The 25,369-nt window shown below is 39.2% G+C and overlaps 1 protein-coding gene across 19 annotated transcripts in view; it reads left to right on the top strand.

Moving 5' to 3' along the window:
* SYNRG (synergin gamma) overlaps positions 1-25,369 on the top strand; it is a 93,041-nt gene that overhangs the window by 37,406 nt on the left and 30,266 nt on the right. For all 19 annotated transcript variants that reach the window (XM_033431548.2, XM_033431551.2, XM_033431566.2 and 16 more), the window contains 6 exons: positions 711-907; positions 1,535-1,783; positions 3,028-3,158; positions 15,428-15,546; positions 15,682-15,744; positions 20,732-21,679. In XM_033431548.2, the coding sequence (XP_033287439.1) occupies positions 711-907; positions 1,535-1,783; positions 3,028-3,158; positions 15,428-15,546; positions 15,682-15,744; positions 20,732-21,679 (1,707 nt within the window). The remainder of the gene's footprint in view (positions 1-710; positions 908-1,534; positions 1,784-3,027; positions 3,159-15,427; positions 15,547-15,681; positions 15,745-20,731; positions 21,680-25,369) is intronic.

Genomic DNA, 25,369 nt, shown 5'->3' on the forward strand with positions numbered 1-25,369 from the left:
AAGTATACAGAACATCCAGTTAAATCTGAATTTCAGAGAAACAGCAAATAGTTGTTTAGTATAAGTATACCCCATGCAATAATTGGCGTCCTGTATTTTATGTGGCAACCCCATCCCTAACAGCCTTTCCTACTTTGTCCTTTGGAAAGGCCATTTTATAGTGAAAAACTCCCCAACGGTCCCTTCCTTTTTTCAGACACTTTCCGCCATCTAACTGAAACCCTGTCTTTCTCTGAAGGCTGTGTTCCCAAAGCACCTTACCCAATGATGTTTCCTCTAATAGCCTCTAATTCACTGGGACAAGAGAAAGGTGATATTGGTATAATTCTTGCTTCCCACTGCTATTTTCAAATTAGTCCCACCATCATTACTCTACAACTTCTTTTTTAAAGTCCAAAACATCTGCTTATACCACCTCCATCTTATTGTTGTTCCTATCTACTAATGAATTATAAGACTTTCTCTTACCTTTAACCCCAAATCTTTGTCTGTAGGGCCAAACTCCAACCTCTCTTCTAAGCTCCAGACCCTAATTGTCTGCTGGATATTTCCACTTGAATATCTTTACAGCAGTTTAAACCCTTGATGTGGCTTCAGTTCTCTTAAAGCAGTTTGACTTAAGTTTATTCTTGTATAAGCAGCAATGACAACAAAAAAGATGAATCACTTGTAATATGTTTACATTTGTAATCTGGTCTTTCCTTTAATAGATGCATATAAGAAAATTTTAGAAACCACAATGACTCCGACTGGAATAGATACTGCTAAACTTTATCCCATCCTGATGTCATCCGGACTTCCCAGGGAAACTCTTGGACAGATATGGGCCTTAGCTAATCGAACCACACCTGGCAAACTTACTAAAGAAGAACTTTATACTGTTCTCGCCATGATAGCAGTAACACAGGTAGACATTGTTTCTAAGGTTAGGTCAAATTACTTTCCAATATAAACTGAGAGAATATGAATCCTTTTTTTCTACAACCTTGCAGAACTCCTTGGACATTAAAATTTAGATTATTTTCAGGATACAGTTCTTCAAAAATGTGCATTTTATATGATGTGCATACTAGCAAAATATTCCTTTGTTTAAAGACTTGAATATATTAACATTCTCTGACCTAACTGTAACCCTTCTGAACTTGAAAGTTAGTTAGTAATAGATGAAATTACTCTCTGTCCTTTGAAGTCCTTGTCTAAAATTCCTTAGATACAGATAAAGTATACTCGGTCTGGCAGCAGTTTTTCTCATATTACAAAATCATTGTAAATGATTTGATTGTAGCGAATTAACCAAACTTGTCAGAGTGAAAATGTCAGAATTGGTATGTGTTGGCCATTTCTTTGCTAAATATTAGATTCACATTAACCTCATAACTTATTTTCTTGTGTCAAATTCCTGAGTTTTGGGAGAGTCAGAGTGGAAACATACCAGGGCTACAGATTTTACAGTTAGGTCTCTCTTTGCCAGATTTGGGTTGTATGTGGTTTGCAATTTCCTAAAGTGTTTCCATTTTTCTCCTGTTCTATGTAGAGGGGTGTTCCTGCCATGAGTCCCGATGCTTTAAATCAGTTTCCAGCGGCTCCTGTTCCAACTTTAAGTGGCTTTCCTATGACTTTGCCTACTGCTGTGAGTCAGCCAACTGGGATGCCTTCAGGCCCTGCAGGCTCCATGCCCCTCACCCTCGGACAGCCAGTCATGGGCATTAATCTTGTTGGACCAGTTGGGGGAGCTGCAGCCCAGACTCCCAGTGGCTTCATGTCAACTTACCCTGCAAATCAGGTAAATGGAGAGGCTATGCAAAATGGAGAGGCTGTGCATATTCTGAGTTATCCCTGGAAAATGAATCCAGGCAACTTTTTTTTTTCCATGAATGCAGAAAAGGTGCTGGATTATGATGGACACTGGAGGTGAAAATTAAGCAGTATTAAAACAATACATTATTTAATTTTTCATTATTTAAAAAAAAATTTCTTAAGCCTTAAGATACTTGAATTTTGGCTAAAAGTTTATAGTTCTTTATCATATATGTCTTAAACATCAAGCTTAATAAAGCTAATTATATCCTTAGGCTATGTCTTTTGAGGAAGCTGCTAAACCTGAAATTAAGATGCTTCAGTTTATTTTTCACTTCTCAGATTAGCAAAAAACGTTTTAAACATATATTCAGTGTCAGTAAAAATGTAGGGAAAAGGGTTTTTTGGTACAGCCTTTTTGGAAGGCACGTTTGGCAATAGCTATCAAAATTTTAAATGTTCATGTCTTCTGACCCAGCAGTCACTCGATTAGGAGTCTCACAGAACTTAGTAACTCAAATTAGCAAAAATATATAAGGATATTTGTTGTAGCATTGTTTGTTAGAGTAAAAAATTAGGAATAGCTGCATATCCATCAGAAGAAGAAAGGTTAAATAAATTTTGGTTTATCTCTATAGTGGTAAACTATTAGATTATTAAAATGAATACCGGTAGATGTACATGTACTGCATGAAAATATGTCCATGTTCTGTAATTACATTTTTTTTTAAGTGCAGAACAATATAATATAAGCTCGTTTTTCTATAAAACAAATGAACTGTTAACAGTGCTCACTTCCTAAGCATGGGATTAGGAGTACGTGTTCACGGTTTCCTTATACATGTATGTGATGAGTTAAAACAAACGTGTATCACTTCTGTAATTTACAGACATGATTAAAATGTTTTATAAAGATGGCAGTTTCTCAGTAATCCATTAAATGTGATTCAGCTATTTAAAAATTATATAAATTAACTGTTTAAACCAGTCTTTTACCGTTTGTACAAGAGAGCATTTTAAAATATTAGGCAGCATTCCTGCCTTAAGCACTTGAGTTGATGTTTTTGTCTAAAGGGTGTTCTTCTAAAATTAGGTGTTTGTACTTAAATGGGAAGAGTTAAAAAGTAGTTTTTGAAAAAAAAAATAGTCTTTGAGGTTGACAGTTGAAGATTTGTTCTTTACCTTTTTATCATAAGACGTTTTCTATTTCAACGTCCTCTGTAAACCTAGGTTGTCAAACCAGAAGAAGATGACTTCCAGGATTTTCAAGATGCTTCCAAGTCAGGATCCCTTGATGACTCATTCAGTGATTTCCAAGAGTTGCCTGCTTCTTCAAAATCAAATTCTCAGCACGGAAACAGGTAGAAAAGAGTTGAATATAGTTAACACTGTATTTAATAATTGAGAAAGAGGCCATCCACAATGAGAAGCCTAAGTATAAATAAGAGAATTAAGACTCCTTACTCTCATGCTTTCTTGGTTATTCCTAGTGTATTCCTACTTTCACTCTTCAAACTTCCTTCCCCTTTGTCCACCTTAAACTTCAGCTTCTACCATTTCCTCCCAGTACACACCTGCTTAACGATATTTCTTTTTGCTTGTGCTAAACCTGATTTATTACAGCTGAGTGCACCTGTGCCACGCATGACTTCATGTTCTTATATTAGATCCAGGTCTTCAACTGCTGAAAAGCTTTTTAGGCAGGGGCACATAATTTGACATTTTGCAATATAACATACTATTGCTTTTCCACAGAAATCATCATTTAGAAATCTAAATATGATTATTTATCCATGTTGCTCTTCTGTTTGAGATCAGTGGCTTTTAGGCCTTCAGGTTTCTGTTTGTTTGTTTGCATAGACAGTTGCATAAACAGTTTTCTAATGTTTTAACTTTTAGGTACAGTAAGTGATTCAGTATGTTGTCAACACCTTTCCATTATTTTTTTTTAACATTTTTATTGGAGTATAATTGCTTTACAATAGTGTGTTAGTTTCTGCTTTATAACAAAGTGAATCAGTTATACATATACATATGTCCCCATATCTCTTCCCTCTTGCGTCTCCCTTCCTCCCACCCTCCCTATCCCATCCTTCTGGCTGGTCACAAAGCACCGAGCTGATCTCCCTGTGCTATGCGACTGCTTCCCAGTAGCTGTCTATTTTACATTTGGTAGTGTATATATGTCCATATATATACTACCACTTTCTCACGTTGTCCCAGCTTACCCTTCCCCCTCACCGTGTCCTCAAGTCCATTCTCTAGTAGGTCTGCGTCTTTATTCCCACCTTGCCCCTAGGTTCTTCATGACCTTTTTTTTTTTTTTTTAGATTCCATATATATGTGTTAGCATACGGTATTTGTTTTTCTCTTTCTGACTTACTTTACTCTGTATGACAGACTCTAGGTCCATCCACCTCACTACAAATAACTAAATTTTGTTTCTTTTTATGGCTGAGTAATATTCCATTATATATATGTGCCACAGCTTCTTTATCCATTCATCTGTCGATGGACACTTAGGTTGCTTCCATGTCCTGGCTATTATAAATAGAGCTGCAATGAACATTGTGGTACATGACTCTTTTTTTTGCTGTACGCGGGCCTCTCACTGTTGTGGCCTCTGCTGTTGCGGAGCATAGGCTCCGGACGCGCAGGCTCAGCGGCCATGGCTCAGAGGCCCAGCCGCTCCGCAGCATGTGGGATCTTCCCGGACTGGGGCACAAACCTGTGTCCCCTGCATCGGCAGGCGGACTCTCAACCACTGTGCCACCAGGGAAGCCCCATGTGTCTTTTTGAATTATGGTTTTCTCTGGGTATATGCCCAGTAGTGGGATTGCTGGGTCGTATGGTAGTTCTATTTTTAGTTTTTTAAGGAACCTCCATACTGTTCTCCATAGTGGCTGTATCAATTTACATTCCTACCAACAGTGTATGAGGGTTCCCTTTTCTCCACACCCTCTACAGCATTTATTGCTTGTAGATTTTTTGATGATGGCCATTCTGACTAGTATGAGATGATATCGCATTGTAGTTTTGATTTGCATTTCTCTAATGATTAATGATGTTGGGCATCCTTTCATGTGTTTGTTGGCAATCTGTATATCTTCTTTGGAGAAATGTCTATTTAGGTCTTCTGCCCATTTTTGGATTGGGGTGTTTGTTGTTTTGATATTGAGCTGCATGAGCTACTTGTAAATTTTGGAGATTAATCCTTTGTCAGTTGCTTCATTTGCAAATATTCTCTCATTCTGAGGGTTGTCTTTTCATCTTGTTTATGGTTTCCTTTGCTGTGAAAAAGCTTTTAAGTTCCATTAAGTTCCATTTGTTTATTTTTGTTTTTATTTCCATTTCTGTAGGAGCTGGGTCAAAAAGGATCTTGCTGTGATTTATGTCATAGAGTGTTCTGCCTATGTTTTCCTCTAAGAGTTTGATAGTTTCTGGCCTTACATTTAGGTCTTTAATCCATTTTGAGTTTATTTTTGTGTATGGTGTTAGGGACTGTTCTAATTTCACTGTTTTACATGTAGCTGTCCAGTTTTCCCAGCACCACTTATTGAAGAGGCTGTCTTTTCTCCATTGTATATTCTTGCCTCCTTTATCAAAGATAAGGTGACCATATGTGCATGGGTTTATCTCTGGGCTTTCTATCCTGTTCCATTGATCTATATTTCTGTTTTTGTGCCAGTACCACACTGTCTTGATTACTGTAGCTTTGTAGTATAGTCTGAAGTCCAGGGGCCTGATTCCTGCAGCTCTGTTTTTCTTTCTCAAGATTGCTTTGGCTCTTCGGGGTCTTTTGTGTTTCCATACAAATTGTGAAATTTTTTGTTCTAGTTCTGTGAAAAATGCCAGTGGTAGTTTGATAGGGATTGCGTTCAATCTGTAGATTGCTTTGGGTAGTAGAGTCATTTTCACAATGTTGATTCTTCCAATCCAAGAACATGGTATATCTCTCCATCTGTTTGTATCATCTTTAATTTCTTTCAGAAGTGTCTTATAATTTTCTGCATACAAGTCTTTTGTCTCCTTAGGTAGGTTTATTCCTAGGTATTTTATTCTTTTGGTTTCAGTGGTAAATGGGGATGTTTTCTTAATTTCACTTTCAGATTTTTTCATCATTAGTGTATAGGAATGCAAGAGATTTCTGTGCATTAATTTTGTATCCTGCTACTTTACCAAATTCATTGATTAGCTCTAGTAGTTTTCTGGTAGCATCTTTAGGATTCTCTATGTATGATGTCATCTGCAAACAGTGACAGCTTTACTTCTTCTTTTCCTATTTGGATTCCTTTTATTTCTTTTTCTTCTCTGATTGCTGTGGCTAAAACTTCCAAAACTATGTTGAATAAGAGTGGTGAGAGTGGGCAACCTTGTCTTTTCCTGATCTTAGTGGAAATGGTTTCAGTTTTTCACCATTGAGGACGATGTTGGCTGTGGGTTTCTCATATATGGCTTTTGTTATGTTGAGGAAAGTTCCCTCTATGCCTACTTTCTGCAGGGTTTTTATCATAAGTCGTTGAATTTTGTCGAAACCTTTCTCTGCATTGATTGAGATGATCATATGGTTTTTCTCCTTCAATTTGTTAATATGGTGTATCACATTGATTGATTTGCGTATACTGAAGAATCCTTGCATTCCTGGGATAAACCCCACATGATCATGGTGTATGATCCTTTTAATGTGCTGTTGGATTCTGTTTGCTAGTATTTTGTTGAGGATTTTTGCATCTATGTTCATCAGTGATACTGGCCTGTAGTTTTCTTTTTTTGTGACATCTTTGTCTGGTTTTGGTATCAGGGTGATGGTGGCCTCACAGAATGAGTTTGGGAGTGTTCCTCCCTCTGCTATATTTTGGAAGAGTTTGAGAAGGATAGGTGTTAGCTCTTCTCTAAGTGTTTGATAAAATTCGCCTGTGAAGCCATCTGGTCGGGCTTTTGTTTGTTGGAAGATTTTTAATCACAGTTACAGTTTCAGTGCTTGTGATTGGTCTGTGCATATTTTCTATTTATTCCTGGTTCAGTCTGGGAAGGTTGTGCATTTCTAAGAATTTGTCCATTTCTTCCAGGTTGTCCATTTTATTGGCATATAGTTGCTTATAGTAATCTCTCATGATCCTTTGTATTTCTGCAGTGTCAGTTGTTACTTCTCCTTTTTCATTTCTAATTCTATTGATTTGAGTCTTCTCCCTTTTTTTCTTGATGAGTGTGGCTAATGGTTTATCAATTTTGTTTATCTTCTCAAAGAACCAGCTTTTAGTTTTATTGATCTTTGCTATCGTTTCCTTCGTTTCTTTTTTATTTATTTCTGATCTGATCTTTATGATTTCTTTTCTTCTGCTAACTTTGGGGGTTTTTTTGTTCTTCTTTCTCTGATTGCTTTAGCTGTAAGGTTAGGTTGTTTATTTGAGGTGTTTCTTGTTTCTTAAGGTAGGATTGTATTGCTGTAAACTTCCCTCTTAGAAGTTCTTTTGCTGCATCCCATAGGTTTTGGGTTGTCGTGTTTTCATTTTCGTTTGTTTCTAGGTATTTTTTGATTTCTTCTTTGATTTCTTCAGTGATCTCTTGGTTATTAAGTAGTGTATTGTTTAGCCTCCATGTGTTTGTATTGTTTACAGATTTTTTCCTGTAATTGATATCTAGTCTCATAGCGTGGTCAGAAAAGATACTTGATACGATTTCAATTTTCTTAAATTTACCAAGGCTTGATTTGTGACCCAAGATATGATCTATCCTAGAGAATGTTCCATGAGCACTTGAGAAAAAAGTGTATTCTGTTGTTTTTGGATGGAATGTCCTATAAATATCAATTAAGTCCATGTTGTTTAATGTATCATTTAAAGCTGTGTTTCCTTATTTATTTTCATTTTGGGTGATCTGTCCATTGGTGAAAGTGGGGTGTTAAAGTCCCCTACTTTGATTGTGTTACTGTCAGTTTCCCCTTTTATGGCTGTTAGTATTTGCCTTATGTATTGAGGTGCTCCTATGTTGGGTGCATAAATATTTACAATTGTTCTATCTTCTTCTTGGATTGATCCCTTGATCATTATGTAGTGTCCTTCTTTGTCTCTTGTAATAGTCTTTGTTTTAAAGTCTATTTTGTCTGATATGAGAATTGCTACTCCATCTTTCTTTTGATTTCCATTTGCATGGAATATCTTTTTCCATCCCCTCACTTTCAGTCTGTATGTGTCCCTAGGTCTGAAGTGGATCTCTTGTAGACAGCATATATATGGGTCTTGTTTTTGTATCCATTCCGCCAGTCTATATCTTTTGGTTGGAGCATTTAATCCATTCACATTTAAGGTAATTATCGATACGTATGTTCCTATTACCATTTTCTTAATTGTTTTGGGTTTGTTATTGTAGGTCTTTTCCTTATGTGTTTCCTGCCTAGAGAAGTTCCTTTAGCATTTGTTGTGTTTCCTGCCTAGAGAAGTTCCTTTAGCATTTGTTGTTTCCTGCCTAGAGAAGTTCCTTTAGCATTTGTTGTAAAGCTGGTTTGCTGGTTCTGAATTCTCTTAGCTTTTGCTTGTCTGTAAAAGTTTTAATTTCTCTGTCGAATCTGAATGAGATCCTTGCTGGGTAGAGTAATCTTGGTTGTAGTTTTTTCCCTTTCATCACTTTAAATATGTCCTGCCACTCCCTTCTGGCTTGCAGAGTTTCTGCTGAAAGATCAGCTGTTAACCTTATGGGGATTCCCTTGTATGTTATTTGTTGTTTTTCCCTTGCTGCTTTTAATATTTTTTCTTTGTATTTAATTTTTGATAGTTTGATTAATATGTGTCTTGGCATGTTTCTCCTTGGATTTATGCTGTATGGGACTCTCTGTGCTTCCTGGACTTGATTAACTATTTCCTTTCGCATATTAGGGAAGTTTTCAAGTATAATCTCTTCACATATTTTCTCGGTCCCTTTCTTTTTCTCTTCTTCTGGGACCCCTATAATTCACATGTTGGTGCATTTAATATTGTCCCAGACATCTCTGAGACTATCCTCAATTCTTCTCGTTCTTTTTTCTTTATTCTGCTCTGCAGTAGTTATTTCTACTCTTTTATCTTCCAGGTCACTTAACCATTCTTCTGCCTCAGTTATACTGCTATTGATCCTGTCTAGAGAATTTTTAATTTCATTTATTGTGTTGTTCATGATTGTTTGTTTGCTCTTTAGTTCTTCTAGGTCCTTGTTAAATGTTTCTTGTATTTTCTCCATTCTATTTCCAAGATTTTGAATCATCTTTACTATCATTATTCTGAATTCTTTTTCAGGTAGACTGCCTATTTCCTCTTCATTTGTTAGGTCTGGTGGGTTTTTACCTTGCTCCTTCATCTGCTGTGTGTTTTTCTGTCTTCTCATTTTGCTTATCTTACTGTGTTTGGGGTCTCCTTTTCACAGGCTGCAGGTTCGTAGTTCCCATTGTTTTTGGTGTCTGCCCCCAGTGGCTAAGGTTGTTTCCGTGGGTTGTATAGGCTTCCTGGTGTAGGGGACTAGTGCCTGTGTTCTGGTGGATGAGGCTGGATCTTGTCTTTCTGGTGGGCAGGTCCATGTCTGGTGGTGTGTTTTGAGGTGTCTGTGACCTTATTATGATTTTAGGCGCCTCTCTGCTAATGGATGGGGTTGTGTTCCTGTCTTGCTAGTTGTGTGGCATAGGGTGTCCAGCACTGTAGCTTGCTGGTTGTTGAGTGGAGCTGGGTCTTGCCGTTGAGATGGAAATCTCTGGGAGGTTTTCGCCATTTGATATTACGTGGAGCTGGGAGGTCTCTTGTGGACCAGTGTCCTGAAGTTGGCTCTCCCACCTCAGAGGCACAGCAGTAACTCCTGGCTGCAGCACCAAGAGCCTTTCATCCACACGGCTCAGAATAAAAGGGAGAAAGAAAGAAAGAAAGAAAAAGATAAAATAAAGTTATTAAAATAAAAAACAAAAAATAATTATTAAAACAAATTTTTTTAAGTAATGAAAAAGAAAGAAAGAACAACCAAACGAAAAAACAAATCCACCACTGTTAACAAGCGCTGAAAAGTATACTAAAACAAAAAGAAAATGTACAGACAGAACCCTAGGACAAATGGTAAAAGCAGAGCTATACAGACAAAATCACACACAGAAGCATGCACACACACACTCACAAAAAGAGAAAAAGGGAAAAAAATATATATATATATATCCTTGCTCCCAAAGTCCACCTCCTCAATTCGGGATGCTTCCTTGTCTATTCAGGTATTCCACAGATGCAGGGTACATCAAGTTGACTCTGGAGATTTAATCCGCTGCTTCTGAGGCTCTTGGGAGATATTTCCCTTTCTTTTGTTTGCACAGCTCCCAGGGCTCAGCTTTGGATTTGGCCCCGCCTCTGCGTGTAGGTCACCTGAGGGTGTCTGTTCTTCGCTCAGACAGGACGGGGTTAAAGGAGCAGCTGATTCGGGGGCTCTGGCTCACTCAGGCCAGCAGGAGGGAGGGGTACAGATGCGGGGCGAGCCTGCAGCGGCAGAGGCCGGCGTGACGTTGCACCAGCCTGAGGCACGCTGTGTGTTCTCCTGGAGAAGTTGTCCCTGGATCACAGGACCCTGGCAGTGGCGGGCTACACAGGCTCCCAGGAGGGGAGGTGTGGATAGTGACCTGTGCTCGTACACAGGCTTCTTGGTGGCCGCAGCAGCAGCCTTAGCATCTCATGCCCGTCTCTGGGGTCCGCGCTAATAGCCGCGGCTCGCGCCCATCTCTGGAGCTCCTTTAAGCGGCGTTCTGAATCCCCTCTCCTCGCGCACTGCGAAACAGAGGCAAGAAAGCCTCTTGCCTCTTCGACAGCTCCAGACCGTTTCCCGGACTCCCTCCCGGCTAGCTGTGGCCACTAGTCCCTCCAGGCTGTGTTCACGCAGTCAACCCCAGACCTCTCCCTGCGATCTGACCTCCGAAGCCAGAGCCTCAGCTCCCAGCCCCTGCCCGCCCCGGCAGGTGAGCAGACAAGCTTCTCAGGCTGGTGAGTGCCGGTCGGCACTGATCCTCTGTGCAGGAATGTCTCCACTTTGCCCTCCGCACCCCTCTAGCTGCACTCTCCTCCGTGGCTCCGAAGCTTCCCCCCTCCGCCACTGCCCGTCTCCACCAGTGAAGGGGCTTCCTAGTATGTGGAAACCTTTCCTCCTTCACAGCTCCCTCCCACTGGTGCAGGTCCTGTCCATATTTTGTCTCTGTTTTTTCTTTTTTCTTTTGCCCTACGCAGGTACGTGGGGGAGTTTCTTGCCTTTGGGGAGGGCTGAGGTCTTCTGCCAGTGTTCAGTAGGTGTTCTCTAGGGGTTGTTCCACGTGTAGATGTATTTCTGATGTATCTGTGGGGAGGAAGGTGTTCTCCACGTCTTACTCTTCCACCATCTTGAAGCTCCTATCTCCATCTTTTTTTTTTTTTGCCGTATGCAGGCCTCTCACTGTTGTGGCCTCTCCTGTTGCGGAGCCCAGGCTCCGGATGCGCAGGCTCAGCGGCCATGGCTCACGGGCCCAGCTGCTCCGCGGCATGTGGGATCTTCCCGGACTGGGGCACGAACTCGTGTCCCCTGCATCGGCAGTTGGACTCTCAGCCACTGCACCACCAGGGAAGCCCCATCATTTTTAAAAAGTACTTAGTAGATATTTCTTCCACTGAGTAGAGCACATGAGGCTTTGAGTAAGCAGTGTGAATGTTTTTGGTTGCTTTTGGAACTTGTTTTTGTCAGGGTACATATTCTATTTCTCTTATGTTCCTATTTGTGCAGTTTCATTCATCTTTTCTATTTTAACCAATTGTTTATTTCTTAGTCAACACTTCCTGCAGACACTGTAAGAAGAACTAAGGGATAGGCATTATAGAGAATTAGAAATTAGGGAAAGACTTATTCTCCTGATTTTAAGAATACATCAAACACTTGTAAATGACACATAGAAGAGACATACGAGGGGTGTGACTGTAAAGTACTGGGAGTTCCAAGCCCGCTGTATCGGCGCACACACGCATTAACCTGATAGACACGTAACAGTTCTTTCTCAGGTCTCTTCCTCTGCACAAATTGATATGTTCTACTGCTATCTAGAACATATCTGAATGACCCAAGTCATCTTAAATTACCTCCATAAAATGATTCATTGTTTTCCTGCTCAAAGCTAAATAAGAATTTGTTAGATCACCATATCCAGTCACCTAATCAGAAACATGCTGTTTTTGTCTCCTTTCTCTCTCCTTTACTGCCATCAACTCTGTCAGCTCTGCTTGGCATGGGAAAAGGCCGTGTGTGATCTGGCTCCTGCCAACCCTCTTGACTGTTGCCATTTCTCCACAACTTATCTCCAGCCACACGTAAACCGCCAAACTGACCATGCTCTTTCAAGCTTCTGGCCTTTTCCATTCTGTTTTCTTCAATCTGAAATTCTCTCTATAGTTAATTCTAGTTCCATGTCGAAAATCGGTTCATTATAGGAAGTATTTACTAACTCCACTCCATCAGTCCCCACCTCTAAGATGAGTTAAGGGCTGCTTCTTCTCTACTGCCATGGTAGCCTGTGAACATCTGTGCCGTAATTGCCATTACTGGTTTACCTGACTGTTCCCCTCACTAGGCTGTAAGTACCTGAAGACAGTATTTCATGTCTCTGTATGTAGTACTTAGCCTGTAATATGTAATTAATAAAGGTTTGTTGGATGAATATATTGTCGTATGAAGGTTACAAACCAAATTTAACAAATTGATGGTTCATTCCTCAGGGAGAAAACTTTCAGCAGATGAAATTAAAATTTGGGCATAGAAAGTTTTAAGATGGTGGCCAGACCTGAGATATATGGGGTATTAGCAATTTTGTGTGGCATTATCTCCACCCAGTAGTTTACTTTCATATACAGGCATACTTTGCAGATTTTTCTTCTTCAGTTCTGGCTTGACTACTTCTGTGCTTTTCTTGCATGAAAACATTTTGTTCATGTCTAAGAATCCACACTCATTGTTTCTTTATTCATTCAGAAACATTTACATAGCATCTCCTGTGTGCCTGACACTGGGGTAGGCACTAGAAATACAGAAGCAAAAAGCACAGTTTCTGCTCTAAAGATTGTTAGTTTTATCTGGGTATTTATATTATCTAATAAAACTCTCTTAGAATTGCTCCTTCAGTGGTGAGTTTGTGTGTTCATGTATAATGAATTCCCTAGTTTATGATGATCTATATTCCATATTGTGAGTTATTTTAAAAGGCTATTTGTTAAATCATGATATAAATAGGTAGGACCACTTTGAGCAGTATTTTTAAGCAAAAATGGACATTATTTTTTTGAGAAGATGAAAAGGCAAGTAAGGTGTTAAAATAGGCTGGAGCCAAGAGTATTGTTAGTCTGAAAAAATGACACTAGTTAAGGGCAGGCACCAGTTATGGGATGCCTTATGATTTGTGGCATAATCTGTAAAGCATTTTAGAAATAAGTGGCATGGTGAAAGTGATTTTTGCTACTAGGTATGGGATAAATGCAGCTTCCATGGTAATCCTGTTGTGAGGTTATGGGAGTTACCCTGGGTTTAGAGTTACAGATACTGAAAAGTGTGTATCTGAGAAGTTGGTTGGACTCGGTGTTGAACTGGATGTCAAAGTCAAAGGAGGAATAGCACTTGAGTTGGCATGAAAGGGCATCTGGAAGGGAGCAACATCATTCATTTATCCATTTGGAAAATACTTACCGTGTGCCAGGCACTGGGGAGCCTCGTATAATAAAGCGGTCATGGGGCGCTGACGATAGAATAGTTCAAAAAGGATTAAGGCGTAGGAGTTTTGAGTTGGTTTATTTTCTTTGCTTTTTAAATGGATGTATTTAGCAGGTTGAGCAACTAAGTAAAGTCACCTACCACAGCCACGTGAAGTAACTGTAAAACACAAATGATACACTAGAGAAAAAGCAAAGCACTTTTTTTGTGGCCAAATTCTCTAAAGTCTCATCTTTCAATAGAATGCAGGTTCTTAAATTTTAAAACAGTATGCCTCTCTCACTGAGTACCTTTCGTTAGTATTAAACAGTAGAAATAACCATTTGCATGTTTGGAACAGATAACTACTTTATATAACTGGCATAAACACTTTGATGGTGATTACAGTTTTTTTTAATAAAAACTTTAAGGAAAGAACTGGAATGAATTCTTCCTTTGTAATATGCATAAAATTACAGTCTGAGTCATAGTGTTTTTTGAATGGAATTTTATTTTGTTGACTTCACTCAGCAGTACTACATTACTCTGAAGATCCTCTGGTTTTTTTCCAATTCTGAAAATCATTTTTAAATTAATAATATTCAAATAAATGTCATATTTAGTGGAAGATTTTACCATGGACTTTAAAGGGCCATAGCTAACGTTGGCGATCATGAAAAAACAAATAGATCATTCAACTTTGTGGTTTTTTCCTAAGACATTAATTACCTTTATTCCTGTGTAACATTCTGTTCAGTGTGTTGTAGTTTAATTACTTATGGAACTTTTAGAAATCCACCTATACTGTATAAACAGTGACCTATTTGTCCAGATCAAATATGTAGCAGCTGTTTGGTATTGGTGTGAAATGATAATATTTGATAGCACTAAGTCCTCCAGGCACTGCAGACGCCCATTAGCATGCATGTGCAAGAGCAGGGTTTTTACCTTGCTTGTAGGCCACTGATAAGAAGATTTAAATGACTGTAGAAAATTTTTGCTCCAGGGCAAAGAACTCAATAGAAATCCATTTATATAACTTGTGTGTATGGTATTGAATGACACAAACTAGTAGTGGAATGTAGTCATTCATATGTAAAGGTGGTTCTTCCAGGGAGCTGCCTGGGTCTGATAAGGGGGAAAAAAAAGGCAGTGCTTTTATAGTCTGTGTTTAAGCCGCCCAAGAATTACCCACACAGATACTACTCATTACACTATTTTTCCATCCAGCAGGGAAATGTGTCCACAGGCAAAAGTATCTTTATCTAATTTTGAAGTGATTGTTGTTTTGCTGCAAAGATAGCTTCTGGAACTGCTGATGTGATCCTCGTAAAAATGCAAATTGTATTAACTCTACTGCTGCTTATCAGATGTGGGAACTTCTGCCACTAAGCAATGCAGTGTGATCAAAAGAAGGACAATTTACATCTTGGCTTGAACAGCATTTCATAAATAGATTTTTATCTTAACTATTCCACCTCTGCATTCTGAACCCATTTTAGAGAATATATTAAGGTTAACATAATTTACTTTAAAATATTGGGTATACGTACTTGGAGCAGTTCACTTTCATAGTTTTATGGACCTAAATTTAAAATTACAGGAAGTCATCATTCTATAATAATCTATTTCTAATGCCATTCCAGTGGTTCTTATGGCTTAAAGATGATTAGATAGATGGTCAGCATGGATCTGACTCCTTTTCACATAATCAAGAAAAGAATTATTGCTTGAGTGTTGTTTCAATATATGTTTTTTCAAGGAAAAGGATGTTGTTTTTTGTCATTTGTGGTGTACCTATATAGTTTATAACTTTTAAATCAGGGAGCCATGAGTTTTAACTAGGTTATCTGTGTGCCATTTTAACTCTAAGTTCTTCCTTGATGACAAGGTAAGTAGACAATGTTCTAGTCATTAAGAAATATTTCTTTTTCCCTTTTAGTGCCCCTTCTTTGTTGATGCCACTTCCTGGAACTAAAGGATCAGCTTCAGTGGATAAATATGCTGTGTTTAAAGGAATTGCAGCTGACAAGTCCTCTGAAAATACTGTTCCGTTTAGAGGTAAAAACAGTTCATAAATTCATGAACCTGTGAATGTAAATTTTTGGTTTTAGTGGTGACCTTTTATGGTGAATGTCCTTGAGCTGTGATCTTAATGTTCCTAACCTTAATTGGGCTTCTGTCTTTTCATCATAGAGCCTGGTGATAAATATAGTGCTTTCAGAGAACTTGAACAGACAGCAGAGAGTAAATCTTTAGGTAAGTTTTTGTTTCCTTAAATGGATAAATTATTTCAATTTTTAATAAGAGACTTTTACGGTTCTTTCAGTAGCATCCCAAACATTCTTTTATTTTACTGTGTGGTTGTTTTTGTTTCGTTTTGTAGCTCTGGTAATTACAAGAAAGAAAAATGTGGTTCAGTTATTAGATAATAAAATAACTGATAATTTAGAAAAATTATTTTCTAATATTTAGGGCAAACCCCAAATCAATGCAATTTCCTTTGAAGATAGTGCATTCCCTTTCACTGGAAGCCTTCAAGCCAAATTAGACTCCTGTGACCACTTGCGGTTATTTTAACGCTCAAAACAAGACTTGAGCTGTTGGCAGTGCAGCAATCTGTGGACTGTGCGAAAGGCAGCAGCCAGTCTTTTACATCTCAAGATTTTCAAAATTGGCTGTAATTTAATGAGTAGAAGTGAGAGGGCTTTGTGTGCCTGTGTGGTTCCTATCTCTGATAGAAGGGCTTAAATAGAGTAGAAGGGAATGTAGAATGATAATTTGAGAGCCATATATGTAAAGTCATATTTGTGGCTAAATCCTACTGGAAACCTGATGTGTAGGATTTAGATAATCCATAGGTCAAATGATGTCCTTCAAAGCTTACCCACGCATGCTGTGAAGTTTTTATCCTCTACTGAGGAGTTCTTCCTGGAAACAGTACCACATTCTACCTCTCTGTATTGGACAATCAAATTTGGAACATCCTTCCACAATCATTTGTTCTAACCCTTTTCTCCGAGCAATGGGGAGGGCGTGGGGAGGTGGGGGGAAATTACAGGAAAGGTAAGGTGTATGTGTGAAAGTTAAAATAGAAAGTGTACTGCTTAAATATCTGTAGAAATATTCAATCTTTTCTTTCTTTTCTTTTCTTTTTTATTTTTTTTGCGGTCCGCGGGCCTCTCACTGCTGTGGCCTCTCCCGTTGCGGAGCGCAGGCTCCGGATGCGCAGGCTCAGCGGCCATGGCTCACGGGCCCAGCCGCTCCGCGGCATGTGGGATCTTCCCGGACCGGGGCATGAACCCGTGTCCCCTGCATCGGCAGGCGGACTCTCAACCACTGCGCCACCAGAGAAGCCCAGAAATACTCAATCTTTACAGCTCTTAGGTTCTAGAAATGTTTCCTTGTGTTTCATTCAAGCCTTTAGGATGTAATAACTTTCTTCCTCAGTGCCTGTATTAGGTACTATGAGTACAAAAATAAACCCCAGAGGAACTTCTGGTTTGTTAATTTGGCATTTACTCCTAGCAATGCTTTTATCAACTCTTGGGCCAAGGCAAGTTTGGAGTAAAGAGCATGGTTTAATATCAGGGTTCTTTATATACTCTGGTATTAGTGATCGTATGATATGTATGTTATTCCTGGGAAACACCATGGTGCCACCAAAATGTAAGCAGCACATCTTAGCCCTGCTTTTGCAGTAGTTTACGAACAGAATCCCAGATGGTTGTTGGCATTGTTGTGTGCTTGCTTTCATTCCTGTCTTACCTTTAAGGCTTTCCAGGGAGAGATGCCAACTTTGTTCATTTTAGGAGAATATATTTTTTTCTACTCTCATTAAAAACACAGGGCTTCCTTGGTGGCACAGTGGTTAAGAATCCGCCTGCCATTGCAGGGGACATGGGTTCGAGCCCTGGTCCAGGAAGATCCCACATGCCGCAAAGCAACTAAGCCCGTACACCACAACTACTGAGCCTGTGAGCCACAACTGCTGAGCCCGCATGCCACAACTACTGAAGCCCACATGCCTAGAGCCCATGCTCCACAACAAGAGAAGCCACCGCAGTGAGAAGCCCGCACACCGCTTCGAAGAGTAGCCCCCACTCACCGCAACTAGAGAAAGCCCACGCAGCAACGAAGACCCAACGCAGCCAAAAATAAATTAATTAATTAATTTAAAACTTTAAAAAAGTGGACTGGAAAGCTACCCATGAAGTCATATGCTTAATGTACCTCCTGATAAGCAATCTTCCAGTGTCTGCAACTAATTTATTTGCCCAAAAAGCCCCTGTGTTTTTGAACATGTAAACCCACCCATTTTTATTTCTTTTTAACCCTTTCACCCAGGTTACATTTCTAATGGAAACGTTTACAATTCATCAGTAAGTTTAGTTTGCTGTGGTGATTTCCTTTATAAAATAACAAAGCAAAACTTGTCAGTTTCACAGATATTTTAAAGGAGCACATCAAAAATTTAGGCTGTGACAAAATTGACTGCTTATTACCTTTTTATTTACACAAATAATACAAATATTATCAATGATGTACTTGCCTAAAATTCTAGGGCGATTTTTAAAGTTTTACCTCTGCTTCTGTCAATTTGTGAAATTGACTTTAGTTTTATTAGTGGTATGTATAAAAACATAAAATACAGAAATTCTGAATGCTGTTCTTCTCTTTCTAAAATTTCCCTAATATTAAATAGATTTCTCTGTGTTGATAAATTATGCTGGTGAATTTGTTAAGTAGCTCAAATTAGGGGGAAATAAGCTTCCATTATTTTCCATGCTTTTTTCTTTTTTTTTATAAATTTATTTTTAATTTTATTTATTTTTGGCTGTGTTGGGTCTTCATTGCTACAGGCGGTCTTTCTCTAGTTCGGGTGAGCGGGAGCTACTCGTTGTTGCTGTGCACTGACTTCTCATTGCAGTGGCTTCTCTTGTTGCAGAGCACGGGCTCTAGGCACGCAGGCTCAGTAGTTGTGGTTTGTGAGCTCTAGAGCGCAGGCTCAGTAGTTGTGGCACACGGGCCCAGTTGCTCCGCGGCATGTGGGATCTTCCCAGACCAGGGCTCAAACCCATGTCCCCTGCACTGGCAGGCAGATTCTTAACCACTGTGCCACCAAAGAAGCCCCCATGCTTTTTTCATATGATGTATCAAAGTATATATCATGTTATAAGCACAATATATTTAAAGCCTGCATTATTTAAGTGACAATTTGCAGAATTATATTTTGGTTTTACACACATTTTTATAGTTCATATGCTTCTATATCTCATTTTTAGGGAAAAGTAGAATTTTAAACAATGGATGAAGAAATTAAAGCTTGTGTTTTAATTTATAACTCTCCAGAGATGGCATTCATATTTTTAAATAATAAGTGATGTTAGTATAGCTATATTTATATTTGGTTTATCTCTGGTTTTCATTATCTGGTATAACCTAATGGATTTTATGGAAGACCTTCAGGCACTATTCAAAAACTGAGATCATCTGTGTCCTAACCTTATGCCTATGAGTGATAAAATTATTGTGATAATAAAGAATAGAAACCCTATTAAGAACCATGGGCCCAGATTTTTATCAGTATCTAACTGCATCTATTTAATTATTTATGAGAAATACCTTAGTACCTATTTTCTCTAACTAAAAAACTAATTTAAAAAATGCTGTCAGTAACCTCATCCTCAGAGTAGCACAATATAAACTAAAGTTTAAATCCGATCCTCAAAATTTTTTAAAAAACTTATTTATTATTTATTTATTTTTGGCTGTGTTGGGTCTTCATTGCTGCACGTGGGTTTTCTCTAGTTGTGGCGAGCAGGGGCTACTCTTCGTTGTGGTGCGCAGGCTTCTCATTGCGGTGGCTTCTCTTGTTGCGGAGCACGGGCTCTAGGTGCGCAGGCTTCAGTAGTTGTGGCATGTGGGCTCGGTAGTTGTGGCACACGGGCTTAGTTGCTCCATGGCATGTGGGATCTTCCTGGACCAGGGCTTGAACCTGTGTCCCTGCATTAGCAGGCGTATTCTTAACCACTGCAACACCAGGGAAGTCCCCTCAAAATTTTTAATAATGGAATTGGTATTCAAATCCCTTTGAATTGTAATAAATAAGAATAAGTGCTGATTGGTGCAGTGAGATTGCTGATTTCAAGAAGAGCCCAAGTACTCATGGATTTTTTGGGTAAGATTCAGCTTATTTGTTGGAAAGTGTGGGGGGAACTACTTTATAATGTGCCCTTAGCAAGAATGCTTTGCAAATAAGCAGATGCCTTTTCAGAATTTTTCATCAAATCCCTTCAAATTAATGCCTCGATATACTTGAGCAAAACCACATAGTATCTAACCATAAGCTTAAGTGCCTAGCTGAGCAGAGTCTTGTATATCCTAAATATTAGATTCAGGATTTTTCATAATACTTCATTGGTACCTGTGATATTTTTTTCTGATTGATTACCATGTAACACATTTTATCTTTAAAGGGCCACTATGTGTTTTAATATGCCTCTCTTCAGGAACCTCCAGCGCCTATTTCCTTTTTTTTTTTTTAATTTATTTATTTAATTTATTTATTTTTGGCTGCGTTGGGTCTTCGTTGCTGAGCACAGGCTTTCCCTAGTTGCGGCGAGCAGGGGCTACTCTTCATTGCGGTGCAAGTGCTTCTCATTGTGGTGGCTTCTCTTTGTTGCAGAGCACAGGCTCTAGGTGCATGGGCTTCAGCAGTTGTGGCGTGCAGGCTCAGCAGTTGTGGCGAACGGGCTTAGAGCGCAGCCTCAGTAGTTGTGGCAAACGGACTTAGTTGCTCTGCGGCATGTGGGATCTTCCCAGACCAGGGCTCAAACCCGTGTCCCCTGCGTTGGCAGGCGGATTCTTAAACCACTGTCCAGCGCCTATTTCTTATTCTCCTGTATGCTTGGCTGGCTAGCAATAGTGAGAAAACATCCTTAGAGCAATGCTTTTGGACAGCTGAAGGCTCTGGCACAGACATATCATGTCACATATCATATCACACTGAAATGAGCAAATGAAAATCGTGTGATACGTGTGCTCAGTTTGATTTTTATTTATTTCCCTATCACTAGCTTTCAGTGTGGAAACAAAAGGGATATTTGGTAGGGATATTATTAAACTGTGGTTAAATAATGTGAAGCCAGTGAGGGAAACGTCTGTAATATGCTTGTACTTTAATATGGATCATGGGATTTTTAGCTCAGCATTCTTTTGTATTTGGTTGTGTTTTTTCTTGCAGGAGAAAACTTTGCAGAATTCAGATCTGCGGGAAATGATGATGGTTTCACCGATTTTAAAACCGCCGATAGTATCTCACCACTAGAGCCACCAGCAAAAGACAAACCTTTTCCGGCAGCCTTCCCCTCAGGAGCTATCCAACAGAAACCACAAACACAAGTGAAAAATCCTCTGAACTTAGCAGACCTAGATATGTTTTCCTCAGTTACTTGCAGCAGCGAGAAACCATTGTCCTTTTCAGCTGCATTCAGTGCATCAAAATCTGTTTCCTCCCGACCCCAGCTCACGGGATCTGTGGCACCCATGACGACATTGGCGTCAACTAAAACTTCTAGTTTGGCTGATGATTTTGGAGAATTCAACCTTTTTGGGGAATATTCTAGTCCAGCATCTGTTGGGGAGCAGGATGACTTTGCAGATTTTATGGCTTTCAGTAATAGTTCTATTTCATCTGAGCAAAAGGCAGATGACAAATATGAGGCCCTTAAAGAGGAAAGTAGTCCGGTTCCTCTAAGCAGCAGCGTGAGCAGCACAGTGAAGAACGGACAGAGCTCTGCCGCTGCGTCTACCAAATACGATGTCTTCAGACAGCTCTCTCTGGAAGGATCGGGACTAGGTGTTGAAGAGCTGAAAGATAACACTCCTTCAGGAAAGAGCGATGATGATTTCGCTGACTTCCACTCCAGTAAATTTTCTTCCATGAGCTCGGACAAATCCCTGGGAGAGAAAGCAGTGGCTTTCAGACACACCAAAGAAGACTCTGCTTCGGTGAAGTCCTTGGATCTCCCTTCCATTGGTGGCAGCAGTGCTGGCAAGGAGGACTCTGAAGATGCACTCTCTGTTCAGTTTGACATGAAACTGGCTGATGTGGGAGGAGATCTTAAGCATGTCATGTCTGATAGCTCTTTGGATTTACCAACAGTTAGTGGCCAGCATCCTCCTGCTGCAGGTGAGGAATTGGTGAGATTGCTCTGGTGATGGTGATATAGATTTCAAAGATGGTTCTGTGGGTGTTGATTTACAGAAGAGGAAGTCTCTGGCTCTTAACCCTTATGAATGTCTAATAATTAACCTCTTCATTGCCAGTCCCCTTAAAGCAGTGTTGAATTGGATTCTGTGGATACTTGGATATGTGGATACCATGAATACAATGAAACTTAGACTGGATAGCTAAGATATTTTTATATTTGAAATCTAACACCAACTTGGTGTCTGAGGCACATCAAAATCCACTGCTGAATGAGCCACACATTGCCAGAAATTTTATAAAGACTTTTGCAGTGTCAGTAATGTTCCTCCATTTCTGTGAGTGAAGTCAATGTTTCCTTCTCCTTTTTTCTTCTCTTGGGTATATTTGGCAGCTGCCAATAGAGTATTCTGTTTGGTTTATAGAAACCGACTCTTGTTAGACCAAGAAAGTAACAATGTCTAGCCAGTTATACTGCAGTTTTGCCACATCCCTATAAGAGAAGAGGGCAAGAGCTTGTACCTGGATGCCCTGTGTGCCAGGGTCTGGCAAGGAGGAGGGCAGGAGTTGTTAGTGGAATTGAGGTACGGTTTTCAGTGTTAACGCTATTACTGGAAGTAGTAAATTGTAACACAGCTGTAGATGATAGATAGGGTAACTACTAACTTTCTCATAAAATGTTTGAAAACATCTTAGAAGAGAGCCCTCTTTAAATTCCATGTGGATTTACATGTAGCAGTTGATTCTCTAGTCCAAATTCCTGTCAGAAAAACTAGATTCCCAAGTGTCCTAGTTTTTATTTTGTTTTGTTCTTTGATATGTATATAGAAAGATAAACCTATTTTGTGGCCTTTAATAATGAGAAATATCTCAGCATTACTGTATTATTCCAGAAAATGCATTATGCGTACGAAGGGTTCCTTGTCGTTTAACTAGAGAGGGACACATAAGACACTCCCAAGTTTACAGATTCAGGAAGAAATAGTAAAGTATGGCGGCTTTTGCATATATCAATTTGGTAAGTCAGAAAACAAAATTGCATCCATCCTTTGGCTATTGAGATGTTAGAGGTCTTCTTAAACAGGGTGCTGAATTGGGAGCAAGGTATCGGAGGAGTGACGTGTTCCACAGGCTACTTGCCAAGTGCAGTGGGCTGTCTGCAGGGCTGCTTGTGCCCTTGACTGTCTACTTCTTTTTCTAATGTACCCTTCTTCAAATGTTTTCCTTTATTTATTTATTTATTTTTTTGCCGCTGTTTGTTTGCTAGAGTGATTTTGTTTCTTTTTTGTATGAGCTGCTTGAGCTACAGCAGTTGGTTGCAAAGTGCTCCATTTTCTGAACAATAATACTGGCTTTTTATTTTAAAATCTCATAACATGTATACTAGCCTTTTGGGCTCTGAAGTTATTAATTAGAAGCTATTTTTCTGAAAGTGAATCTATATTCTTTCACAGTGCCAAACTAGATTTCTTTGTGAGACGAGTCTAATCTGCGTTTGGGAGGGTGTCTTTTCTTTTTTTTTTTCCATTTGGGGAGGGGAGATTGGTTTCGTGACTGAGCTTGTTCTGATTGACCTGTTAAAATAATCTTCTGTGCTCATGTCCTTTTATGTATGTTTGGAACATTCCCAGCTTGGAACCTGTAACGTTCAAGCCAAGTTTCTTCAGTTTGAGGATATTCTTAAAAGAGGATTGTTCCCTCCTTTTGATCTGTAAACCTCCTGTCCGAAAGGAGCAGTATCCCTTTAGAGTGGTTGTTAAAAGGGGTTGATGCCTGACCAATGAGCTATATCGTTCTTGAGCAAAACTGCTGCATGAATGTATTGAAGAGGGTAAATGGCAGGGACTTCTCCAGTGCAACTTGCTTTTTCTTTATCCTCATGTTGACACACAGTATCTCTTGCTCTCTTAGTTTGAGGGTTAAGGGTACTTTTTGTTGGAGAAATAAGAAGTGGGCTGACGAAGAGAGAATAAAACGTAGTAGATTATCATCTCTGGACCTTAATCCTGTTTAGAAACCCTAACTCGACTCTGAAGGGGATACTGTCTCTTTTAACTCTTGCTATAATTCTTTGTATGGAAGGTAGATAACGCTAATAACATTGCCTGATTTCTCTGCGTATTATTACATTTAACCCTTTGAGCCCTTGCTGCATATAATTTCAACTAGGCTGCTTTTGTTCCCCCCTCTAAATTGAATCTCTCAGCACTAAAGCATCTTGATGTGCAGTCATTAAGATCATCTGGTTTTGTTGGCAGCAAGAGCTGCCCCTCATTTGTGACACTCTCAAAGGGTTAGCAAGGCTTCTGTAGCTACCTGCCTACCTACCTACCTGTAAAGTAGCTCTTCTTTGACATTGAAAATCTTTGTATTTTAATCAGCGCTTTATTATTATTTTTTGGCTGCTTTTCTGATGTCTTTTTTTCAATTTAGACATTTTCTGTGTGAATGTGCCTTTTCAAACTTGCTTTGGTATATTCCTCTGCAAATACCGATCTGCATGCTTATTCTGATGACTTTTTTCCCAGCTCTTCTGTACCACTCTCCTTTGTGATCTGTAAGTCTTAACGTTAATAAATAATTCTTTCACACATTTTGAAAGTGTGGAGATGTGTGTAATTTGTACTTTTCCAGGGTTAGACCAAAGAAATACCTGGTTAGTATCAAGTTTAAACCCTCCTGTGGTTAGAGGGCTTTTTCCCTTTTGTTTATTTTGTTTCTTCAAACACCTTTCTCCTAAGAAAGTTATTGGTACATTTTAGCCTTTTCCCCTTATAATTCCACGGATATAAATTTTTAACATGGCACTGGATTAAAATGTAAGTTAAAACGTTTTAAAAGATAAGTGTAAACCTTACATTACTTTATGTAATAGAGAGAAATTTTATTCCTTACTTCTAGTGAAGATTTTATTGCTTAGTAAACATCACAGAGCCTGTCTCCACTAGGAATTATACTGTGACGAGAAGGGGAAGATCTAAGAGTTTAGTGTTGGGGAAAGGGCCATATCTATTAATAACTAGGTATATATAAATTTAATTTAAAATAAATTATCGAATGGTATTGAGATGAACTTCTGAGCAGAGTAAATGTAAACTGAATTTAGATTGATAATCTCTGTAATGAAAAGTGTTTATTGTTAATACCAGGGAGTCTCCAGGACTGAATTTGATTTGAGTTTGAAGTTGGGCACTCCGTCCACTAATTGTAGAGCATGTTATCTTTCCAGCTTCAGAATGTAGTATGAAGCCACCCTTGGTCTTTTTTAACTTAGTCCGTAAAGCAAGTTCTTAGCTCTTTTCATTTTTAAGAAAACAATTTTAGAAAGACCCACAGAAGTTAGCTGCAAGAGTAGGCCAAATTTGGAAATTTTTTTCCATTTTAGAGTATAATAATAGTGAAAGACCTTGGGAAAAGGGAGTTGTTTCCATTGTTTAAATTTTTTTCATATATATATATATATATATATATATATTTTTTTTTTTTTTTTTTTTTTTTTTTTTTTTTTTGGTACGCGGGCCTCTCACTGTTGTGGCCTCTCCCGTTGCGGAGCACAGGCTCCGGACGCGCAGGCTCATTGGCCATGGCTCACGGGCCCAGCCACTGCGCGGCATGTGGGATCTTCCCGGACCGGGGCACGAACCCGTGTCCCCTGCATCAGCAGGCGGACTC

This window comes from Orcinus orca, chromosome 19, assembly GCF_937001465.1.
Source record: "Orcinus orca chromosome 19, mOrcOrc1.1, whole genome shotgun sequence".
NCBI lineage: Eukaryota > Metazoa > Chordata > Mammalia > Artiodactyla > Delphinidae > Orcinus > Orcinus orca.